The sequence below is a fragment of the Phyllosticta capitalensis genome (genome assembly GCF_038381095.1).
Source record: "Phyllosticta capitalensis strain CBS 128856 chromosome Unknown BKA78scaffold_6, whole genome shotgun sequence".
Taxonomy (NCBI): Eukaryota; Fungi; Ascomycota; class Dothideomycetes; order Botryosphaeriales; family Phyllostictaceae; genus Phyllosticta; species Phyllosticta capitalensis.
In genome coordinates this window covers 1,937,186-1,958,818 of record NW_027117444.1, presented here as the reverse complement: position 1 = coordinate 1,958,818, position 21,633 = coordinate 1,937,186, and the positions used below count along the sequence as shown (strand labels likewise).

Here is a 21,633-nt window from a genome sequence, read left to right as displayed (position 1 = left end):
AAGCCACCACCACGACTTTGACCGCGTCGGACCGAGATAACTATTCTCACCTGTCACCGCTCGACTCGACACTTCAGACGCGGCGCCTCTCCCGTCGCTTCACCATCGAGAGACGACCAGGGCCTGCCGGGTCATCTGAACGGGCTTGCAGCTGTTCGAGTCTCACAACATGGCAAACTTAGCTCGAGCTCCAGCGCATTTTCTAGAATCGGGGGCGCCCGCTCGACGTCTACGGCATCGATAACGACGCTCGGTTGGCGTCATGGCGCTGCAAACACACCCAAGCTAATCCAGCAAAGGCGCGGCTTGGATAGACGACGTATTGCGTACCGATAAGCCTCGCTGCTGCTGTGGCGACCTGGTGTTTACGAGCTACCAATCGGCATGCTAGCCACTGCTCGACGGGCCTCGTGGTCGACCAGAGGGAGACTACTGCAACTGCCGGCAGCCATGCCCAAGTCTAGAGGGGAATCTTGAACCAGTCCGCGCGCCACCGTCTGCTGTCACTCCATCTAGACCCAAACCAGGCGTGAATTCGACCAACCGTAGTCTTGCCTTTTCAGCTGCCGACTCGCACGCCTGCCCGGCTCCCTCCGCATACAACAAGTGGGTGCTGAGACAGACCCTTTCTTTGGATACCAGGAATCAACGCAACCCACGGAAAAGAAACACCACCCTAACCACTGGTTGCTCGATCCCCGGGCCACAGCTTTTGTTTGAGAGGCACGCATGATGGTTGCTCCTGATGCCGATTCTCCGCGGCCATTTTGATTGCATGCTGCACCTCATCAACCCATCCATCCCTTTGAGCCTGAATGCCTCTGCTTCCCCTCTCATCTGCCTCGCCTTGCCTTTGCAGTGCCTAGATACACTCCACAACACCGTCGCCCTATCATGGCCATGGTATTTTTGCAACAAGCCGCACCCACCCACACACCGCCAACCGCCTAGGTGCCAGTGCCATCAACCGGCCGTCCATCGCAACGACCTACGACCAGCCACCACACGTGTCTCTGCCTTGCCAACCATTCTTCCAGTCTCTCGTCAGTTGGGCCATCCAGTCCACGGCAAGGCTGGCCTGGATGCCTCGACCCAAACACCACCGTCCACCGTCCACCACCCGTCGGTCGGCCGTCCCCGAAAACGCCCGCTCGCGCGCATACTAGGAGCACACCTACTAGACGTGCCTCCATGCCTCCTCACTATGTCTCTCTCTCGTGCCTGTCCCACTCTAGCATCACCGCTAGTCACTCACCTCATGCAACCTTATCTTTCCATTTGCTTTTAGTCTGTCTTGCCCTCTGCTCGCTGCTCGCTCCTGCGGCCGCTACGAGTAGCTCCCGACGACTTGACTGCAACCCAATAACGTCGGAGTTTGACGGGAGCCACCAAGGGGAAGCGCATGTAGGAAGCCGTTTGGTATTGGCTGGCTGGCTGGCGGGCTATGACTGCGCTTTCTTTCTTCTGCCAGGTCCGCTGCCGCCCGCCGCCTTGGTGATCAACAAGGAATCGATGGTTATTGAATCGTCGACGAGAGTTTTCAGCTTCAATTTGACCACCAACCACGTCGATGGGACCAAGTGAGGCAGGCCGCTCGACCCCTTTTGCGGCACGCCTGTCTTTCCAGCGCACAGCTCAATTGTTGCTTGCCATTGCTGGCTGGATGGATAGACTGACTGCCAAGGTTGTGCGTATTCTCGTCGCATCACCATCATCATCTCTCGTCGTCGTCTCGCACCCACCACCCACCCAATTCTCGCCCGTCTCTCCACCCCCATCTCAGTCTCTAGAATGCCTGTGTGTCCAAATCCAAACAAGTAGCCGCTTCGTAATTGCTCGCTCTCCATCGTCAATCCCCTTCTTCCCAAGGTCCCATATGTAGATGACGAACCGGGCACGAAGAGCGCACCTAGAGCATCACAGAAAGCGCATGTGGCCTCCACTTCCATGGGTTGCTGGTTGAGCACGCGCTCCGTCTCACCCCCTCCCTCCCTCGCTCACCACTCCACCGTCAGCCTGTCCTCTTGGCTGCTTGCTCTCACTCTCTCTCTCTCTCCACCTACCTGCCCGACAACAGCAGCAGCACAGGAAGAAGCCCGAGCCGTCTGTCACGCACGCCGCTAGATACTGCTGCCAGTCGTGCCCATCATCCCCATCTCACGTCGACAAGCCGATGCTCAGCTCACTCGTCCCCGTCGTAGCTAAGGTACGGAAAGCTCGTTCACACCACCACTGGACCCCATCCCTCTCTCACTCCCACTGGCCTCAGCTGCCGCTCGCTCTCGTCGGTCTGTCTGTCGCTCGCTCACGTCTGCTGGCGCAATAATCGATGAGCATGACGACGGAATGGGCATGGCGATGTCAGTGTGGGGAAACGCTGCCGTCACCCGGTGGGGAAGACATCTCCACTTGCCCGAGTAGTGGAGGCAGGCAGTGGAGAACAGACGCTCATCACCCATGACAACCTCAGCTCGTCACATCGCAGCGACGATGTGGGAAGCAAGAAGCGACCAACGACGTGAGCTCAGAAATTGTTGGTGAGTTGCGCAGAGTGGGAGGCGGCTGAGAGTGAACACTCACCTACCTGCTAGGCGAGCCGCGCGGGGCGGGCGGGCAGCAGGCGGGCGGGCGAGCGCGAAGAGATTGGCTTCCGGGCCGGCCGGCCGGCCATGGCCGCCGCCCTTCCGTCCGCTGGCTGGCTGGCTGGGCTCCTTTATTCCAATCCATCCACTCTCAGATTAAATTCATCGTTACTGGGCAGTGATGCGACTATTCCCACATGAGGAAAGCAGAAGCAGTGGTAGCAGCAAGAAACTTTTGTATTTTTGTCAAGCTTTTCTCTCTTGTAGCGTAAGTAGTACCTACGTTAGCTGGCTGGATGTAGGTTCTTCTTGATCGTTCTTGATCTTCTTCTTCTGTCTTGTTCAGTTCGGCATTACTTTTTCCTTTTCTTCTTCGTGTCCGCCGCTTTCTCGTACAAGTAGCAGCGGTGGCGGCGCATACGTCGGACGCCGAGCCACAGAGCAACCAAAGGCCGAGTGTGTGTTGCTGCTTCGCGTGCGCCTCGAGTCGGGGGAGATGCTAAAATACATGCACGCGCGGGGGTTCGTCGATGCGTTGTTGGTGTAGTGATGGGAAAAGGGGGGGGCACCACCGAAAAAGCAAGAATATGGAAAAAAAGCAAAAAGGAGTAAGCAGCAAAGGAAATTTCAAACTCCATCCAAGCAAGACCGGGAAAACGTCCTTCCAAAGTACCCATGGGCCGCCGTTGCTCGTCGGCCAGGCCGAAGCCCATAAACGCCAGGTTCAAAAATAGATGGATTGCAAAGCTCGAGAGTGGTTGAAGCAAGAGGCATGGAGAGTGGTAAATGTCGTGTGGGAATCGTGTTGAGACTGTGCGCCAGAAGCGAAATTGAAGCCAGGCGCGTCGAGCGCACATGATATTGGGAGAGCTCACATCTCCATGGCCGTGTCGAGCAGTTGAGTCTGCGCCTGGGCGGGGTTCGCATCGATGCTCATCTCGGCGTTGATGGGAGCCGATGAGGCTGGCGACGAGACGGGTGAGGCCGAGAGGTCCCGCGCATTGACCACGTCGCTCTCAAAAACGATTGGGTGCTGGGTGAGGTTGCGAACGACACCTTCTAGCGAGGTGCTGATGAGGCGGCAAGAGCGCAGGTCCTGGCTGAAGAGAAAGAACTTTTCAAGCTCGTCGGTTTCGTCGCGGGCAAAGACGAGGTATGCGTCGTGAGCCTCACTCTCGTGGAGGACCTGCGGGCAAGACAATGGATAATGCCTGCTGATGAATCTTGCCCAGCCTTTTGCGCCTTGAGCCTTTGCTGGGTTGAAGACAATCTCCTTCCAGCCGATGCCGAGAGCCATGGTCAGGTCGTGGATGGTGTGGCCTTCGTCGTCGATGCGCATAGTGGTCGCCTTGTAGGCTTGAGAAGACTGATCGAACCCGACAGTGTCCGTCTTGATTGACTTGACGGGAGAGATGGACGCAGCGTTGATGATGCTGTCGGTGCGTTGCGACTTGCGTGAGACGGCAATGGGTCGCTCGGCGGGCTTGTTGGCTTCTTCGACTTCATGTCTGACCTCAGCCCAGGTGCCGGTCTGAGATTCAGCAGCGAGGGTGAAGCCAGGCTCGCCAGGGTAGATCAGGGTCATGCCAGGTCCCATGATGGGCTCCGGCTTGGGCTTGGTGATGATCTTGGAGCCGTCTGCGGCAGCTTCAGAGTCCACATCGTCGAGCGAGCGCTTGCGGCCAGCCACGGCGTGACTGGGAGCGGCTTGGTAGTTGAGCGAAGGAGGCGTAGGGTACTTTGGAGCCCGTCTTGGTTTGCTGGAGGAGCCGAGGGTCGCATGGGTGGGAGGGTGCTGCGCGTTGAAGCGCTGCTCAAAGGGATATGATGGGGGCTGTTGAGGCGGCAGAACCACCGTGGGCGACGAGGCGTAGTAGTTGAGACCCATGACGGCTGTGTGGTAAGTAGGTCAAGCAAGAGCAAGAGAAACTGAGATACTGTCAATGTTCAGACGGGTCACGCGCAGCGCGGTAGAGTGAAGCGCGTCCGGACGCGATGGTCGAAGGTGAAGGGCGATAGGACGGCGATAGGAAGGTGATGGAGCTAGGCGGTGGTGGTATAATAGACGAGAGGTTGGAAGATGGTAGAGATGGAGGACGAGAGGAGTGAGAGGAAAGAGGCGGACGAGGATCAAAGAGGCAATGGGTAGCAGACGGAGCTGAGACAGCGGCGAAAGGTAAGGGTAGATGGAAGAGAGAAGGACGGCGGACGGGAAGCGCGAGCTTTTGAAGATGGTTGATCGCAGTCGAGGACCCCGGACCTTGATTGTGCCGTTTGCAGTTAAGCCTCTGTGCGTATTGTAAGCGCTAGAATTCGCCGTTTGTGTACGGGGCATGATTGGGTGGCGGGACCGAGGCTAGCCCGATGCAGAGTTTTATTCGGCGTAATGAATTTGGTTTTGCAGCCATGTCTTGGTGCGCTTGGATTACTTGGTGCTCCATGCCAGGGCCTTGGTTGGTTGGGGCCGGCCGACAAGTGACGACTGACGACCTGCCGCCTTCCTTTTTGCCGCCATTTGACCGATGGCTGCTTAGTCACCGTGTCACGTGTGCCTCCGCTCGCTCACCCGCATTCTCAAACCATGACTGCCCAATCCGACCGGCCAAGCCGTCTGATCCTGCCTGTCCTTGTTTGTGCTTCGACTTACACCACCGTTGTCCGTATCGTGGCTGGATGCCTTGTCCGACCGTCCGTCGTCACCAGCAATCGTGCCTCACCGCTGGAGTTGGGTACTCTTTTCTACAAACGAGGGGGCTGCTCTGTCTCAGGCCACGCCTAGCTGCCGTTCAGACACCGTTCAGTGAAGGGACTTTTTTCGAAACGGGCCAAAGCCGTTTAGTGCCAACAACTAGACCAAAGTTTCTCGGTTTACACATGAAGCAGGACTTGCGAGGGACGCTTGCATGTACAACGGAACGGCCACAATTTAGTGCCCAACCCACTCAACATCCGCTTTGATTTCAGGTTGTTTGTCATTGGCGTGCAGATTGTGTACGCAAGAGCCGTAGGGTTGTGATGCAAGGAGGGTCGACGGGAATTCGCAGATGCCACAGTTTGCGTGCCTCTTGCATGCTGCCATTTCACTCACTCCTGACTGTAGCTCTGGATCATGGTGCAGTGAGCATTTCAAGCTTCTCGGATCGCATCGAGACTCAAAGGAACATGTCGTTCGCTTGTAGAGATATTGCTGAGTTGACTTCGTCGGCACCCGTCAGTCGGTCGACGCGCACGTGACTTCCCCGCGAGCTCTTGGCGTGTTTGCGCATTTTGTCAACGGGGGTTCGGAAAATCGTCGCGCCAAAACGCGCTGTTGTCAAGTCCGCGAAACCAGCGACTTGACCCCATAACCCCTCCGCCCCGCCAAAAGAAAGGAGTTCCGACAAAGCATCACCACAGCAAGCAAAGATGCAGGCCCCCGTCGTGGTTATGAGTATGTATTGCCTAGCATTCGCCTCAAGTCAAGCTAACACAAGCTCCGCTAGACACCCAAACTGGGGAGAGGCAGTTTGGCCGCAAAGCTCAACTCTCCAACATCACTGCCGCAAAGACGTGAGTGCGCCTTCGAATCCAGCGGCAGTTTCAGCTGACCCTTCGCAGCGTCGCCGACATTATTCGATCATGTCTCGGTCCCAAGGCCATGCTGAAGATGCTCCTCGACCCCATGGGCGGTATTGTCCTTACCAACGACGGCCACGCCATCCTGAGAGAAATCGAAGTCGCTCACCCCGCCGCAAAGAGCATGATTGAGCTCAGCAGAACCCAAGATGAGGAGGTTGGTGACGGAACCACGAGCGTCATCATATTAGGTTTGTCGACACTTGGCTTGGGTTCAGGAGAGCTTCACTGACGTCGGCACAATTTCAGCGGGTGAGATGCTCGCGCAATCTCTCCCCCAACTCGAGCGCAACATTCATCCCGTCGTCATAATAAACGCCTTCAAGCGCGCCCTCGCCGACGCCATTGCCATCATCGAGGAGGTTTCGATACCCGTTGACATCAATGACGACAAGGCCATGTACACGCTGGTTTCTTCTTCCATCGGCACCAAGTTTGTGTCGAGATGGTCCGAGTTGATGTGCAACTTGGCTTTGCAGGCAGTGCGGACAGTTTCTTTTGACGCTGGTGGCGGAAAGAAGGAGGTTGACATCAAGAGGTACGCCAGAGTAGAGAAGATTCCCGGTGGCGAGATTGAGGAGAGCAAGGTCCTGGACGGTGTCATGCTCAACAAGGACGTCACCCACCCCAAGATGAGGAGGCGGATCGAGAACCCCAGGATTGTCCTCCTGGACTGCCCCCTGGAGTACAAGAAGGGCGAGTCGCAGACAAACATTGAAATCACCAAGGAGGAGGACTGGAATAGGATACTGCAGATTGAGGAGGAGCAGGTCAAGGCCATGTGCGACGCCATCATCGCAGTGAAGCCCGACTTGGTCATCACCGAGAAGGGTGTCAGCGGTAAGTAATTCGCCGGCTTGACGCGATATGCATCTAACAATTCTAGACCTCGCTCAACATTTCCTCGTCAAGAACAACATCACGGCTCTCCGCCGTACCCGCAAGACGGACAACAACCGTATCGCCCGCGCGACCGGCGCCACGATTGTCAACAACGTCCACTCCCTCCAGGCTTCTGACGTCGGAACCCAGTGCGGCCTGTTCGAAATCTCCAAGATTGGCGACGAGTACTTTACGTTCCTTACAAAGTGCAAGGACCCCAAGGCTTGCACCATTCTGCTGCGCGGTCCCTCCAAGGACATCCTGAACGAGGTCGAGCGCAACCTGCAAGACGCCATGGGCGTCGCGCGCAACGTCATCTGGAACCCGCGTCTCTCCCCCGGTGGTGGTGCAACCGAGATGGCCGTCGCTGTTGGCCTCGAGAAGAAGGCCAAGTCGGTCGAGGGCGTGATGCAGTGGCCATACCGTGCCGTCGCCGAGGCCATGGAAGTCATTCCTCGCACCCTCATCCAAAACGCAGGATCCTCGCCCATCAGGATCCTGACTCAGCTGCGGGCCAAGCACGCAGACCAGGACACCGGCAGCAGCTGGGGTATCGACGGCGACGGCGGAAAGATTGTTGACATGAAGGAATACGGCGTGTGGGAGCCCATGGCCGTCAAGGAGCAGAGCGTCAAGACGGCCATTGAGAGCGCCTGCCTGCTGCTGAGGGTGGACGACATTGTCGCGGCCAAGGCGGCCAAGATGCCCAGCGGCCCCATTGGCCAGGGCGGCGAGGAGTAGACAAAAGTGGTAGAAGGTGTACAAAAGAACACACGTCTGGCGTTAATGGTTGCATGATGGTCGGGGAACTCAATAATGTAGCATAGAAAGGTTACGTCCAAGAAATCAAGCGTCAGAGATGGAGTGTTGGAAGCGTGCAACGAGAAAAAATGCATCTGATATATTAACCTACGACTTGCAATTTAAGTGTCGATTGGGGCTTGAGAGCGTGAAGTATTACTATTAACTTTTGGTCTACAAGCGATTGAATGCATATTCTGATTTACAACATTACGACGGAGCCTTGCAACAAGGCCTGTCCGTTTCGTAGAGATCGTAACCTGCTCGCGGGTGTCTTGGAACAAGACTGCTGACACTGCTATGTAACAGCACGCAACATCGTCGTACCTAGCCCAAAAAGCTCCCACCGCCAGAGTACACCCACCGCCAACATGTACACCCACCGCCAACATGACCACGACAACTGCCAACAGTGCTGACCGCTGCTACCACCTCCTCCTGGCCTGCTCCTGTCTGCCTGCTCCTGCCACTCACTCGCGTCAATGGACAACAAGAACTTCACGCTCACCTCGGCCTCCTCTTCCTCAAACTCAAACCCAAACTCGCACTCAACCTTCAACGCGCGCTCCGAGCCCAACGACCCGTGGCCCAAAGACCCAGGCAATTAGATATGGCGACCGACGAACCAGTCGATGTGTCTGAAGGCTGTGATTGAGTGAGTGAGTGAGTGAGTGAATGAGTGCTCGCGCTCGTTTGGTTAGATTTGTTTTGTTTGATTATTGCTGACGTGCCGTCTGGACGCAGGTAATGGGCGAGATGGAGGAGGGTGTGGGGGGGTGGTGAGGGGGTGGTGGGCTGGCGCAGCCAAGGGGTCTTCTCGTCTTGTCTAGGTTATTCGAGGGAGAAGGGTGTCAGAAATCTAAAAAGGGGGGGTGCTCAGAAATACGATCGGCCTTCCTTCACAGCATGCACAGCTTTCTGACGCTCTCAGCCGATTGTGTAACTGAAGAATCTTTGAGGCATCGTCAATTTGACTGCATCTTCGCAGTGCGGAGCCAACTCAAGAATGGAACAGCGAAACCTCCCATCAATAACCACGCAAGAAGAACCATCGGAACCAGTCACTGAGGCTGAGGAAAAACCCCTTCTCGACAGCCCTCAACAACAACGGTGGTGTTGCCTCTCACGGCTAGGTACCGCACTCCTCCCACGAAATCGGACTCAACGATGACGCTCTCCGGCAATTTCTGAACGCAGCCAGCCCCTGAATGACGGCGTCGTCAGTATGCGGCTGTTGTCTGTTGTTGGACCGAAGAAACCTGTGCCTAGGTACGTTGTCAGGAGGTGATGAGAAGGCAGGAGAGAGAGCAAATGAGGGAAGGCAGGCAGGCCATTATTCGTACCTACCGGTACGCTGGTAGGTCGTGTGCAAGACCGTTTTATTTAATTGATTGGTTTTATTTTCTCGCCTCCATCTCTGGGCCAGCCGCCCGGGCCCGGGGGCTCATGGCTTCGCTTGGTGCTGCTGCCCATTCTTTCTTGATTGCTAGTGGTAATGGTGGTGGTGACAACTCAGGAGCAGGAGCAGGGAAACAGGGGAACAAAATAGTGGAAGGGACTGAGAGAAGGGAGATGGATGTGTTGTCAGAAGCGATGGGATCAACAGAAGTAAGTGATGATGGATGGCAGCTGACGGCCGAGTTTTGTCTACCCTTTTTTCTCACTTGAATACTTAAAAGCGTGTGCTGAGAAAGAGACCCAAAGATGACCGGCTGCTTGCGTCCTTGCTCAATCGCCGCCATGCCTACTTCTCTCCCTTTCTCATCCGCACCCCGCTTCTGCTATCCAGCTGGCTAGCAGCGACAGTAAGCAAGCCAGTAAGCAAGCTGTTTATTTCGGTCAGCTGTTCGACTGTGCTATGGCGCAAAAGAAAGATAGATATATGGCTGCAAGGAAGGGGAGTTCCTTTTGACTTGCTGTGGCATGGGTTAGCTGTATGTAGTACGTCTGTGTAGCTGGTTTTGTCCTGTTTGATTAGAACGCTGCGTTAGCGTTAGCATGGGAATTGCGACATCACGTCACTTTTGCATCGCCGTCTCGTTCTACCTGCGCGCTACCTGGGCTACCTGGGCTAGGTACATCATGAGCTCCCTGAGTATTTGGTTCTGCTATCTGCCCCGTCATCCGCCGCCGCACCCGCCGTCCATTGTCCACTGTCCGATGGGGTATGGTATATTCTTTTTGTAGTTGCGTTCGGTAGGGCGACGGCGTGGTCGGGTGCGCGTCTGCCGCATGATATGGTTGTGGTGGTTGTGGTTGCCGGCGTGGGCGTGACTCTGCTGATGCGAGGTCGAGTCAAGTCGCCGCGTTGAGGGTTTGTGGACGAGTGAGTCTATTTAGTTTGTCTGTGGCTGTCAGTGGGTTGGTGCTGTTGTTGATGTGTTTTTGAGGGTAGAAGGCAAGAGGGAAGGGGGAGAATGTGATTGTGGCGGCTGGATGGTTGAAGATTGATACTTGAGAGGGGATGAGGGAGGACATACCGTCCACGTGTGTCTACGTTGACTCCCTACGCCACATCGCGTGGCCACCCGGTGCCGGTGCCACTGGTGGTAGTGGTGGTAATGGTAGTGGTTGATGTGGTGCCGGTCCCAGTTGTCGTTGTCGTTGTGGTTGTAGTGGCTGAGCCAGAGCCAGAAGAGCCAGAGCCAGAGCCCTTGGTGTTGTTGTCTCCTTTCTTGCCCATGATTGATACTTCTTGAGAAGGGTAGAGTTGGCTTTCTGGTTGTTCTTGAAAGAAGAGCTGGTTGCGCTGGCGCTTGCGGTCGTTGTTTGTCCTTGGTAGAGCTGCTGAGTCTGGAAAAGGGTGGAAAGAGGAGAATTGCTTTGCTTTGGTTGCTTGGGAATAGGAATATATGATTCTGAGGGTGAACGATGCTGAAGAAGTCCAACTCTCTCTCCGCCAGTTTGCCCCCTTAAATACTCGAGACAAAGGTACACAGTGACATCTCGTCGTCCAATCGCCCAAATCCCCTCTCACCTCACTGCCAGAGCAAGAAGTGTCTCAGAACCTCCGCCTCATGATCCAAGAGTGGTCAAACCAGTGAGTGCCAGCGCAGCAGAAGACGAGATGCCAGCTTCCCCAGCTTGCTTGCGTCCAAGCCACTCCCAGTGCCCAAAGGCACACCATTGACTGATCCTTCGCGATTCAGACCAGCCGTCTGATTGATGGACTCCAAGGGAAAAGTGTGAAAGCAGAAGAGCATTTGCATGTTGGTTCCAGGCATTCCACGACGCAGCGTGCGAAGCATAAGCACAGGGCAACCACCTGGCAGGCGAGCCAGAAGAGGACAAGCAGCTGAACGAGGACCAAGGGACAGCGTAGCCGGAGACTCGGAACGAGGCATTGCTCGTAGACGAGACACTGCTTTCCGCCTCCCCAAAGTTGCTTTCCATCTCCGTGCGGAGAGAGTGTATTGGTAGAATCACCACACCAAGTCAGACCATTCGAATGGCCGCAGAAACGGTTGACGATCAGCCAGGCTACAGTGCCCTTTCGCTCGTGGAGGACCGTTGAGAAGCGCGGGATTTGGGTGGGTCTGCATGCTGTCCAGGTGGAAAACCGGCCTAGCGTCGACGAGGCAGAAATAGAGACGACCAAAGTCTGGTGGTCTTCGAGAACGACACGTAGTGGAGGACTTGGGCCAGGACGCCACCAACATCTGGAGTGCAGACAAATCCCTGTAGGGTGTGGTAGCGGCGCAGGACTGTCAAGCAGTGCGGTGCAGTGTTTTGGTGCGGTATCTTGAGAGCAGGGGGCAACGCTTCGCGCCGGCGCGACCCGCGTCTTGTCTCTTTGCACTGGAGTGAAGCGAGTGAGTTGGACTTCAAAGTGTGAAGAAATGACTTCGATTTTGGAAAAAGGAAATCCGGCCAGTCTGTAGAGAATTAAGAGTCTCTCAGCCTGAACTGCTAGACTGGACCAGTGAGACAGTGCAGAGAGGCTCTGTCTGTAAGGCAGAGACAGGCCAGGGAGCACAACTGCCCCGTCAGTTTCACGGCATAATGTGATGGCAGCAGCTCAACTTGCATATCTGCAGAAAGAAGGAAAGTGGGTCACGGACGGCGTCTGCACTGTCGAGCCCTCGAACCCTTGTCTTTCAGTCAGTCCTCAGTGTCCACCAAAGAGGATGTGGTCGGCACTCACGCGCCTGGCTGTGTGTGTCAGCACTGGCGAAGCCATGGACACTTTCCCCGGCTCATGAAAAGCCACATCTGGCCAGCATCAATGCCTGCCTGCCGTCCTGCAGGCTACCTGTGTCAGTGAGGCAACCAAGTCGGACTGGCGGTGCTCGCTGATCCACTCACGATTCGACGTCCGGATCAAGACACGGAGAAGCTACCGGCCGGAGCATGAGCGTCCGCATCCTCACCCTAGGTCAAGAATGGAGACTCTCCGATGTCCGGGGTCAAGCGAGTGGCTTATTGCTGGAGTCGCCAGTGCATTGGTGAGGCTACCGGTGCTCAGCTAGTGTCGTCGACGGTATCCTTCAGTGACCTGTTAGTCTACGTGGTTGCACTCCACAGGCATATTTGGGCCCGAGGGAAGAAAGGAAGATAGTCAGGCGTACAAAGAATCCTCGGCAAGATGAGGCGAAGCGTCGGGGTGGCATTGGGAACTTGCTTAGCCCTGCCATTTCCCGGAACAGAGCATCCGCGTCATGTCGTTCAGCTGATCGCGCTCGACCGGGCGCGTACTTGATTGTCCGGAGCAGAGCCGGTTCCCTCCTCCTTCTTCGGTAACTCCCTCTTGCCCATGGCAGACTTGAGAGCGTAGGGTATATTGATTTCTCATTGGCCAGCCGTCAAGTGTTGCTAACTGTGCCAAAATCAGTGACCCATTCGCGCAAATGAACGAAACGACTTCTCTGTACCTGCTGCCCATTGCTGCAAGCCTAAGCGCTGCGGCACCGATCATACCCTTTGGAGCCGACGAAAACGCGCCCTGGGCGCTTGCGTGGGCAAGGCTGAAAAGAAGCGACGGAAAAACGAGGGGGACTTGGAAATGAAGCAACTGAGAAAAAGCGCAATCCGAAGAAGCAACACTACGCACGTTATATACGAACCTAAGGAAGGATGCTTCGCTGTCTTGCGGCTGATCATTCGTCTTACCATGCCGCAAAGGCACCAATACTTTGCGCAAAAACGCAGAATGTCCGTTCACAGGCGTCATGTAATCCCTGTGTAGCTGCTGCACGGAGGGTCTAGGACTCGAGATGAGCGCTCGCACTCGGCTGATTGAGGGGCGGTTAGCGATCGCAGCCCCCCCATTTTTGACATGGAGGGGCTTTCTCTTGTTTTGGAAAAGGCGAATGACTGGACGACACGATGCTTGCGGTGGAAACGTCAATGCAGTCCTCGCTCAATATATTGACTTGCTTGGGCATCGTCATGTAAGTTAGTAGCACAACGGCCATTGCCTCGAAAGGGTCAAAATCTTTTTGGGCGTGAGAAACGGACCCGATTGACAATGTTCAACAGGTCCTGCATGTTGCAAGCCGCCTGGAACCCAAGCCGTCTGGAATCAAAGCTCTGTCGACAGCTCATGACATACCAAGAAACTGGACGCTAGGATCACGTCTCCAAATCGCGGGCGACGGAATGAAGATACAATCCTTTCAGACACCCGGCGTCTCCTCTTGTGCAGACCCACACAGAAATTTGGCTTGAGGCATGGAAAAATTTTGGGAAATCAGCCATGGAAAGGTGGCTTAGATATGGACAAGCGGGATCTCGTTCTCGAGTCGGGGAGCTTTGCCATGCTTCCTCCGCCGAGAAAAGGAAACTTGAGTACCAGCGCTCAAAAGGCGTCAGCAAGTCGTTGCCGTCGATTGTCTGAAGGCTCCTACCTCAAGCTTGGGCATGACGAGAGAATCTCAAGACTTCTTCGAAAAGCCAATGGTCTCTCGGCCAATGGTCTCTCGGCCAATACGTGAATGCGCCCTTCAGCGTCAGTAGAGCTCGTCCCAAGATGGTTGGGCCAAGATTCTTGGGAAACGAATGTCGCCTGGAGGTTGAATATCGTCTGGAGGTTGAATATCGTCTGGAGTTGTTCAGTCACACAAGAAGACAATGGACAGCACACAGCGATTGGCTCAGGGCTGCCAACAAGAACATTGCGCCAACATTGTTCCATCAGCAAGGCTACGATTGAGTGTTCGTGCACTTCTGCTGCCCAAAAATAAAGCAACCACCAAGCAATTCAATAAACTCATACAGGCTCGCGACTTTCCGTGTTTCCCCTTCAAACCAATGGCAGCGATAGGTTGTTGACTCAATCCTCTGCCGGCCACTCGCCGCTCCACCATGCTAGAGAGGCACGGAAAATTCCACACTTCGATCTAGCAAGACGGATTAGCTTAGAGGTCATCTTCAAGGAATTTGTAAGCAAACTTGAAGTCTGCCTTTCTGCGGTTCATCCTGTAGACCTGTCAGTAAATGCAAGATTTAGGCGACATAAAGGGGCGGGATCCCGACTAGCCGGAGCGGGTGATGGGACAACTTACCAAGTGCTCTCGTAGTCGAAGAACCGGTACGTGCCCTGCTCATAGTCTTCAGTGATGGACTTGGGTTCTTCATGTCGTTGGAACCAAGTCTGGTATTGCTTGTGAAACCGCCAGCTTTGAGACTTGAGCGCCTTTGCCGCGAGAAACTGCTCGTAGGTGCCTTGACGATAGTAGAAAGCGTAGAACAGAGAATCCGTGTCGAGGCGTTGATACAGCCTTGGGTCGTCAAAGATGGCGAGCGGTTCTTGCGGGTAGTGATTCGGCGTGTACGGGTACGGGTTCTGAGGCTTGTAGTGGCGGGGCTTGTCCACCTCGTTGGAACTGGGCATTTGGTCGGCCGACACAGCCAAGGATCGCTCGTCAATTGGCGGATACGTGGTGAAATCGCCCTTCGTGGCCTCGAACGACTCGAGAAGATCTTGTAAGCTCGACGGCAAGTGGAACACCGATTCCTCCTCTTCCTGCTGCGGGTGCTTTTCTCCATTCGTGATGCGATCCAATGGTTCTGCTTGCTTGGCGGCCTTCGCTGGTGTTGCAACTCTCTTTTCCTGTGCTGGTGTCGGCGGTACGCTGTTGGATTCAGCGCTTGGTGCAGCGGCGCTGGAGTGACTGAGTGCGGGTGACTTGGCCGAGATGGGACCACTTGAGGTGCCGTCGTGGCTCGGGGCGCTTGCAACGGGGGGCCGGTGGCTCGTCTGCGCAACTGTTGCTGGATGGGCGTGGGACACCGCAGGAGATGGTGCAGCACTTGACTTTGCGGCGGTGGCATGTGTAAGGGATGGCGTGGTTTGGACTCCTGGCGGCGGTGGTAATGGTGCTATACCCACGTTGTTCTTGTCGCTTGCAGCCGCCGCCGCCGCTGCTGATGCATACTTCAGAGGTTCTCCGGGGGCTCTCGTCGGAAGTGGCGCGGGTTTCATGTTGGAAGTGTTGACGCCATTTGAATTACTCGGTGCCGGTGTATGCAGCGTCGATAACGTTGGCAGAGGCGACTTGAGCTGTGTTGACGGCCTTCTCGGAGCCGCTGCTGCAGCCTCTCCAGTAGCCTTGCCTTTTCCTGCTGGTGCTGCTGTACCTCTTGGTCCCTCGTCTTGCTCATTGTCTTGCACTGATTGTGTATCTTGCGAAGAGACCTTGTCCGCATCGGCTGCCATGCCGAAGAGGTCCTCTCCATCCGCCAGGTTGAGGTCGTCGTAGAGTTCCTCGTCCTCCATGAAGTCGACCTCTTGGTTGTTTTCGACGTAGTAACGGATGCTCTCCTCCAGCTCTTTGACCTGTTCCACCTCGAGGCCATCGTTTTCTAACGACCGGCGCACCAGTTCCAGCTTGCCTATATGCCATTGATGCCTCTCAGTCGTACGCTCAAGCTCCGCTATTCTTTCCGATTTTGCGGTGTCCTTCTTGCCCTTCTTGAGGTTTGCTGACAGATGTGCCGATTCGGCCTCGGTGGTTTCGATTTGTCGCTCGAGCTCCTCGACCATGTTTGATAAGAAGTCGCATACCTCCATCTTCTCCTTCTCCTTGGGATCCAGCTTGGAGGCAGCCGAGAGACCTTCTTTCGAGTATGCCTTGGTCTTCATCTCCTTTTCCACCGCCTTGAACTTCTCCATTTGCTATATCATTGTCAGTAGCATGTTCCATTGGCTGGCCGACGCGTCCGGGAGCCGGGACGTACCGTCTCAATCAGCTTCCGCTGATCGAGCAGCGGCTTCTTGTCCTTGATATCATTTGAAGCTGCCCATGCCTTGATCTGGTCTCGCGACCGTTGCAGCTTCTTGATTTCCTTCTTGAGAGCATCCTCCAATTTTTCCTTTTGGGCGGGATTTGATGATTGTTGAAGCTTCTCGTAAATGTTTTCAAAGGCCGCGACGCCCTCGGCGACCTTCTTGAAGCATCGGTCGATCTCTTGTGCGAGTTTCCTGGCTGCCATGGTCGCAAAGGGCAGCCTCGTGGGGCAAGCGCGTGGGATGGGACGTAGCGACGCGGTGGAGCGAGGCCAGGTGAGGCAGAGGACGTCGGAATGAATCGGGCGCGCGGCGGAGCGTGAATATCGGTCACTCTTCCAAGTGGTCGACAGCAGAGGCTGTTGTATCGAAGGTCTGGGGAGACAAACGCAATGGGGACGCAAGGTATCGGGATCGGCGAAATGCCGGCGCGTTTGCAGCCCGAGCGCTTGTGAGGATCCCGGCCAATGCTCCTGCCAGACAAACACCATCACCAATTCCATCCACGTCCTGCAACCGCCCTATACCACTACCTGTACCTTGACGCGCCCGGGCAGCTTGCCGCTCCAAATTCTGACTGCGCGCCCATCCGCCCGGTCCCGTCGTGTGCTTCTCTGAAGAGACACTGCGCTACACGTGACACAATCAAGATTCCGCCGGGCAAATCAACCTATCTGCTACCATGAAGGGTGAGCGTTGCAGCCGGAGCTTTATGCGCCTGCAGCTAACCCTACCTCAGCTGTTTTGCAGCGCGTCAAGAGTGCCTCTGTCACCGTTGATGGCAAGCTGGTCTCGAGCATAGGAAAGGGCATTCTCGTTTTCGCCGCCGTAGCCAAGGATGACACGCAAAAAGAATGTGAGAAGATGGCCGATAAGGTTTTGAAGCTGAATATGTGGGACGATGAGACCGCCGATGAGAAAAAGCGCAAGGTATGAGCATATTTGTCCAGTTGAAATTTCCTCCATTGATTTTCCTCTTGCAGTGGAAGAAGAATGTTCGTGATGTTGGCGGAGAGGTCCTCTGCGTTTCACAATTCACACTTCTTGCATCTACAAAGAAAGGCAGTAAGCCCAGCTTCCACAGGTCCGCGGGAGAGGATCAGGCACGGGAGCTGTACAGCTCTTTTTTCAAAAAGGTCCAGGATCTTTACGACAAGGACAAGGTGAAAGATGGCATCTTCCAAGCTATGATGGACGTCGCCCTAGTCAACGATGGTCCGGTAGGTGTTGATTATAACTGCGAGGATGAAGCGGTATATATCTCCAGCGCTTTCACCCGTGTCGTAACACGCTCGGCATTCTTTGCTGACGTTTTTACTTCTGCAGGTGACGTTGGAAATCGACACCGATCCACCCAAAATGGAACCGCCTGGGGAAAAGGACCCTTCGACGAACCCCGATCGCATCAAGCTGGAGGAGCTGATGACCAAGATCGGAAGGATCCAAAAGGAGTTCCACATCCCGGCTGAATTACTTGAGTGAACCATCAGGAACTTTTGCCGATGAGCAGAGAGACGAGGTCGCGCTTCTCGAAACCGGCCTCTGCTACCTATCCAGTGTACACATAACCAGGTCGAATTGGCTTCTTATCCGAGGACAACTTTTGGGTCCGGAAGTCGAGCTTCCTATACGTCATCTGTATCACAAACTCGAGGGTTGCCGACCTTCTGCGGCTAGGCGCATACAGTCTCCCATGCCGTGCCGCAGTCTACGAGAAGCAGGCCGCTACCTCTGATAGCCTTAGGAATATGCCCTCCTGTCCTTCTGCGTGGCCTTACCTTTTTCTCACCTGATTCGAGTGGAATTTGTGGCTCACCGCTCTGTCGGGAACCTGCATGGTTCAATATGAGCGAGTTGTCGAGCGCCGTTGCTGGGTACACAACATCGGTACGGGACGCCTACCTCTGTTTGATTCCGAAGATCCTTCTTGTCTGGGAAAACGCCACAGCAGTGTCGAAAGTGATGGTTCAAAATCCCTCATCCAGAGGTATCGTGGCCAAGCTTTTGATCTCTTGCGCCAGGAGTCCCAGGAGTCCGGCGTCGTCATGTTGTATCTGGATGCAGTTGGAGACAGAGTGGCCATGTGCGCCCGCTTTTAGCTGGAGCTCAATTTCCAATACCGTCGAATACATGGACATGCGGGAGCCAACTGCTTCCAGGCTCGACTGCAGCAAAATGCAATGCTGAAAACATGCGCATGTACCATCTTACTAATCGATTGCGTAGCTCATAACCTGTCGTTATGTCGCACAGAAGCGAGAGAAATGGAAGCCGTCCTTTCCAATAGGCCGTCCCCCCTCGGGCCGGCGGATCTGCCTGACCGCAAGCCCTCCCAACTCTGATCTTGGAGTTGTATCACACCGACTAAAATCATGCGCTGCAGAATCGTTTCAGCCGCCACGCTCTGCATTTCCCTACTGCGGAAGGAACCAAAAAGCGTAAAAAATTGATCATGACATTGCAAATCTGGACCTGGGCGACGAATTGGCTTATTCTTGGTTTTTCAATCTGGTCAATAAAACGCAGTGGGGTCGTAACACAAGTATCACCATGTCGTAACGGCGCTGGAGGGTGCTCGGAGCCCGACTCCAACCCGGCCATGTGCTCTGGTCTGCCGACTTCTCCCTACAGCACTATCGTGCTTACTCAAGGCACCACTTCTCAGCTGCCACAGGGCACCAAGCAGCACGGCGGCAAAGGCTCGTGTCGAAAGATATGACACTTCGACTCCTGTGTCCCAGGCCTTGGTCTCCTATTCGTCCAGAACATCGTGATATACTTTACTATGACGGCCACTACCAACCACTGGATCCAGCACTTGAGAAAAAGTTGTCAACGAATCTGCAAAACTTCCAGACACCGCAGCAGCGCTGTCCACATGACGCATACTGCTGATCTTGCACTTACGTCCGAGGATTCGACGTAGCCGCTGTCCGTCCTTGACACCGCTTCATCATCAGTCTGTGGTTCAGAGACTTCATCATACATGCTCTAGCGGGCCTGCAACACCGTTCAATGGGCATTAGGGCGATGCAGCATCCTATAAAAGGAGTATGCACCTACACCCCCTACTCCTACCACACCTGCATCAAGACCTCGACGTCTAAGCGATACCAAACTGTCAAGAATAAAACCATCAAGCGAATCCTTCCTTCTCGGATACTCAGCGTCCACCAGCCAATCCACCTACACACCACAGTCCCCGTGCACGAACAATTTCCAACATGTCCAACTCTTGGGCGAGCAACGCCCGGTCTCAACCGGATCCTCAACCAAACACAACCTCAAACCTCCATGCTTGTGTCGGCGGTCTTTTGATCTCGACTTGTCCCACCTGTGCAGGACATCCGCAGGGGTAGCGCTCCAAAGTCGTCTGATAACGAATTGTGTTCTAATTCCACTTTACCAGATATCGCAATCCGATTTGCAATCACTGCAAAGGAATGGGAGTAGTAACAGAGATGTGTCGGCAGTGCCCGAGTAAATCATCCAACACCTCAGCAACTACTTCCTTGGCCGGCTCTCCCAACTCATACGGAGGGTACGGTGGCTACAGTGGCTACGGATCTTCGCTCGACCAAAGACTCGGCGACAAGCAAAAAGACGTCAAGAGAGAAGACAAGAACCAGAAAGGCGGCGGGACCTGAAAACTCATCGTCCTTTTTTTTCTGGACTGTTGCACGAAACTCAGACCCGCAATTTGCATTTTTGCCAAAAGCGATCTCACTCTGAATTTGCCAACGGACGGCGCAACATGCATTTGGAGCATTTTATTCTTTCTGCTCAAAGGTCTATTCGGATTTGAACGAGCCATTCATGTGGATATTTGTTGCGGACTTCGTTCGCCTTCCTCTCCTTGATCCATCCAAGCAATGTGCGTCTAGCATCGTGGCTTTCGCACCGCCTTTCCAGCAACTCTGCTCTGGTAGCATGAAGGATTTGCACCTACATTATGCAACTGCTGTACTTCTACTTAGCAATCTCAATATTTCAGCCATCCTGTCGAGCCGCAGTTCGAATTACCAGACATCTCCATGTAATATCGGGGGTGTAACCAAATTCTCCGGGCGCGAGCACGCAGGGCCAGTCGGTTTCTTTGGGACCTCTGATTCGCCTCGGAGATATCCATGCAAAGCATACTCGTACCCAGGCGTCAAGATGTGCGACGGCAACATCTACGTAGCCACGGCTTTATCCCATCTCGCCGTGCCAGTGGTTCATTAGCGCAGGCACCGTGGCTTGCGACGCCCGCCATTCCACCTCACTTCAAAACGCAAGTGCCCTGCTTGACCCGGACGGAAAGAGGCATGTGACTGTAAACGAAGGGGGCACGACAGGAATTGCCCACGCTGACGATAGCAACTCTGGCCTCCTGTTCCTTGGAAATGCATTCGTGCGTCACTATGGGCCCAAGCCACGGAAGAAGAGCCCGATTTCGGCAAAAAAGAGAGTTTAATCTTTGTCCCACAGGATACCAAACACCGTGTCCACGGTCGCCAAGGCTGGATCTCACTTGTTTGATACGGGGCAACATCACATCACATGCCGAGGATGTGTTCTGCGCGAGGAGTTTGGGCTCCTTCTTCGCGTCAAGCAAACCAATCAGTTGACCATTTTGTCGAAGGTGATCCGGCGAGAGTGTCCTTTCGTGGCACAGAGATTTGGCTGGACCACGCGGCGCTCGAAAACACCATGGGACACGCGAGAAACCTTGCCGTAAGACCCCCATGCATTGAGTTGCGACTGCTCATCAGCCACCATCTTCGCGGCTGAAGATTTCCAAAGATTGTACCTCAAACGCCCTTGAGGCACAAACCCGACAGACTGGGCCGGGGAAAGCCTGAAGTTTGCCGTGTGGAGTGACTCTCTTTCTTCGTCCCGGACCATTGCAGTCGCACTGCGCAGAATCACACCTACGCCCTTCTGGGATCTCCCGTCCGAGCAGTGCTTCGCTGGCGTTGATCTTGCATCGCTCGGCAAGAAAATGATTCGGATCTGTTCGCCACCACTTTTCATTTGTCGGATTGCAGACCGTCTGGCAAACTCCTGGCGCTGCACATTCGGGACTCACCGTCTGGATCACGGCTCGCAAGATCATGGATGCTTCCTCCGACTGGCCATACCTACGTCACCAGCACTCTCACTGTGGCTTTCATCAAAACAGACAAGTTCCTCCCCAACAAGGCACATTTTGGATTGCTCTTTTCGAAAGGCTTTCTCCAAACTTTCGCATGAGGATACGTCAAGAATAGAATGGAATGCTCAACAAGGAATGAGAAGTTCCCATGTTTTTCAGTTTCCAAGCTCTTCCTGGCGAAACCTGGCTACTCAAGCGAGCTCCGATTCGGCTTAAGACATAGAATATTGCCAGGAACAACTCAGCTGGTAGTACATCGTGAAGAAGCAGTCTATCTGCCCTGTCGCATGGTGTCTCCACATGGCCTTGGATCTAAAAGTGGCATGTACTGGCGAAGTACCGAGGCTGGCGACGGCAGTTCCCAGATGTTTTGGTCTGACGCAATACTA

General features: G+C 54.7%; 7 protein-coding genes across 7 annotated transcripts; 3 read left to right on the top strand and 4 right to left on the bottom strand.

The window, feature by feature from the left end:
• The first annotated feature begins 659 nt into the window (after positions 1–659).
• On the top strand, positions 660–1,365 carry BKA78DRAFT_155102 (uncharacterized protein). The gene has a single exon (XM_066883007.1). It carries the CDS (start codon positions 746–748, stop codon positions 1,286–1,288), a length of 543 nt encoding a protein of 180 aa, XP_066743676.1. The 5' UTR covers positions 660–745; the 3' UTR covers positions 1,289–1,365.
• On the bottom strand, positions 1,366–2,075 carry BKA78DRAFT_155101 (uncharacterized protein). The gene has a single exon (XM_066883006.1). It carries the CDS (start codon positions 1,947–1,949, stop codon positions 1,443–1,445), a length of 507 nt encoding a protein of 168 aa, XP_066743675.1. The 5' UTR covers positions 1,950–2,075; the 3' UTR covers positions 1,366–1,442.
• A 1,378-nt stretch (positions 2,076–3,453) lies between these two features.
• On the bottom strand, positions 3,454–4,470 carry BKA78DRAFT_252321 (uncharacterized protein; the record flags this gene model as incomplete). Its single annotated transcript, XM_066884724.1, has 1 exon — positions 3,454–4,470. One exon carries the CDS (start codon positions 4,468–4,470, stop codon positions 3,454–3,456), a length of 1,017 nt encoding a protein of 338 aa, XP_066743674.1.
• A 1,421-nt stretch (positions 4,471–5,891) lies between these two features.
• Positions 5,892–8,088, top strand: BKA78DRAFT_317346 (chaperonin complex component, TCP-1 gamma subunit). Its single transcript, XM_066888702.1, has 5 exons — positions 5,892–6,012; positions 6,065–6,131; positions 6,180–6,388; positions 6,447–7,037; positions 7,084–8,088. The coding sequence occupies exons 1-5, from the start codon at positions 5,988–5,990 to the stop codon at positions 7,818–7,820; spliced, it is 1,629 nt and encodes a 542-aa protein (XP_066743673.1). The 5' UTR covers positions 5,892–5,987; the 3' UTR covers positions 7,821–8,088.
• Positions 8,089–12,250: 4,162 nt separating this feature from the next.
• On the bottom strand, positions 12,251–13,386 carry BKA78DRAFT_155035 (uncharacterized protein). The gene is made up of 2 exons (XM_066883005.1): positions 12,449–13,386; positions 12,251–12,365 (listed from the first exon to the last, which is right to left on the bottom strand). The coding sequence occupies exon 1, from the start codon at positions 13,048–13,050 to the stop codon at positions 12,502–12,504; it is 549 nt and encodes a 182-aa protein (XP_066743672.1). The 5' UTR covers positions 13,051–13,386; the 3' UTR covers positions 12,251–12,365; positions 12,449–12,501.
• Positions 13,387–14,236: 850 nt separating this feature from the next.
• On the bottom strand, positions 14,237–16,696 carry BKA78DRAFT_332090 (Not1 N-terminal domain, CCR4-Not complex component-domain-containing protein; the record flags this gene model as incomplete). The annotated part of the gene is made up of 4 exons (XM_066889943.1): positions 14,237–14,297; positions 14,384–15,996; positions 16,059–16,482; positions 16,647–16,696. 4 exons carry the CDS (start codon positions 16,694–16,696, stop codon positions 14,237–14,239), a joined length of 2,148 nt encoding a protein of 715 aa, XP_066743671.1.
• On the top strand, positions 16,590–17,771 carry BKA78DRAFT_154987 (putative aminoacyl-tRNA hydrolase). Its single transcript, XM_066883004.1, has 4 exons — positions 16,590–16,796; positions 16,847–17,037; positions 17,091–17,360; positions 17,434–17,771. Exons 1-4 carry the CDS (start codon positions 16,790–16,792, stop codon positions 17,587–17,589), a joined length of 624 nt encoding a protein of 207 aa, XP_066743670.1. The 5' UTR covers positions 16,590–16,789; the 3' UTR covers positions 17,590–17,771.
• The last annotated feature ends 3,862 nt before the right edge of the window (positions 17,772–21,633 follow it).

Coding starts and splice junctions, on each gene's coding strand:
- BKA78DRAFT_155102 (XM_066883007.1), top strand. CDS start 746: ATGCCGATTCTCCGCGGCCATTTTGATTGCATGCTGCACCTCATCAAC.
- BKA78DRAFT_155101 (XM_066883006.1), bottom strand. CDS start 1,949: ATGGAAGTGGAGGCCACATGCGCTTTCTGTGATGCTCTAGGTGCGCTC.
- BKA78DRAFT_317346 (XM_066888702.1), top strand. CDS start 5,988: ATGCAGGCCCCCGTCGTGGTTATGA. Junction 6,013..6,064: donor GGCCCCCGTCGTGGTTATGA/GTATGTATTGCC, acceptor AAGCTCCGCTAG/ACACCCAAACTGGGGAGAGG. Junction 6,389..6,446: donor CACGAGCGTCATCATATTAG/GTTTGTCGACAC, acceptor GCACAATTTCAG/CGGGTGAGATGCTCGCGCAA.
- BKA78DRAFT_155035 (XM_066883005.1), bottom strand. CDS start 13,050: ATGACGCCTGTGAACGGACATTCTGCGTTTTTGCGCAAAGTATTGGTG.
- BKA78DRAFT_154987 (XM_066883004.1), top strand. Junction 17,038..17,090: donor CCGATGAGAAAAAGCGCAAG/GTATGAGCATAT, acceptor TTCCTCTTGCAG/TGGAAGAAGAATGTTCGTGA. Junction 17,361..17,433: donor ATAACTGCGAGGATGAAGCG/GTATATATCTCC, acceptor TTACTTCTGCAG/GTGACGTTGGAAATCGACAC.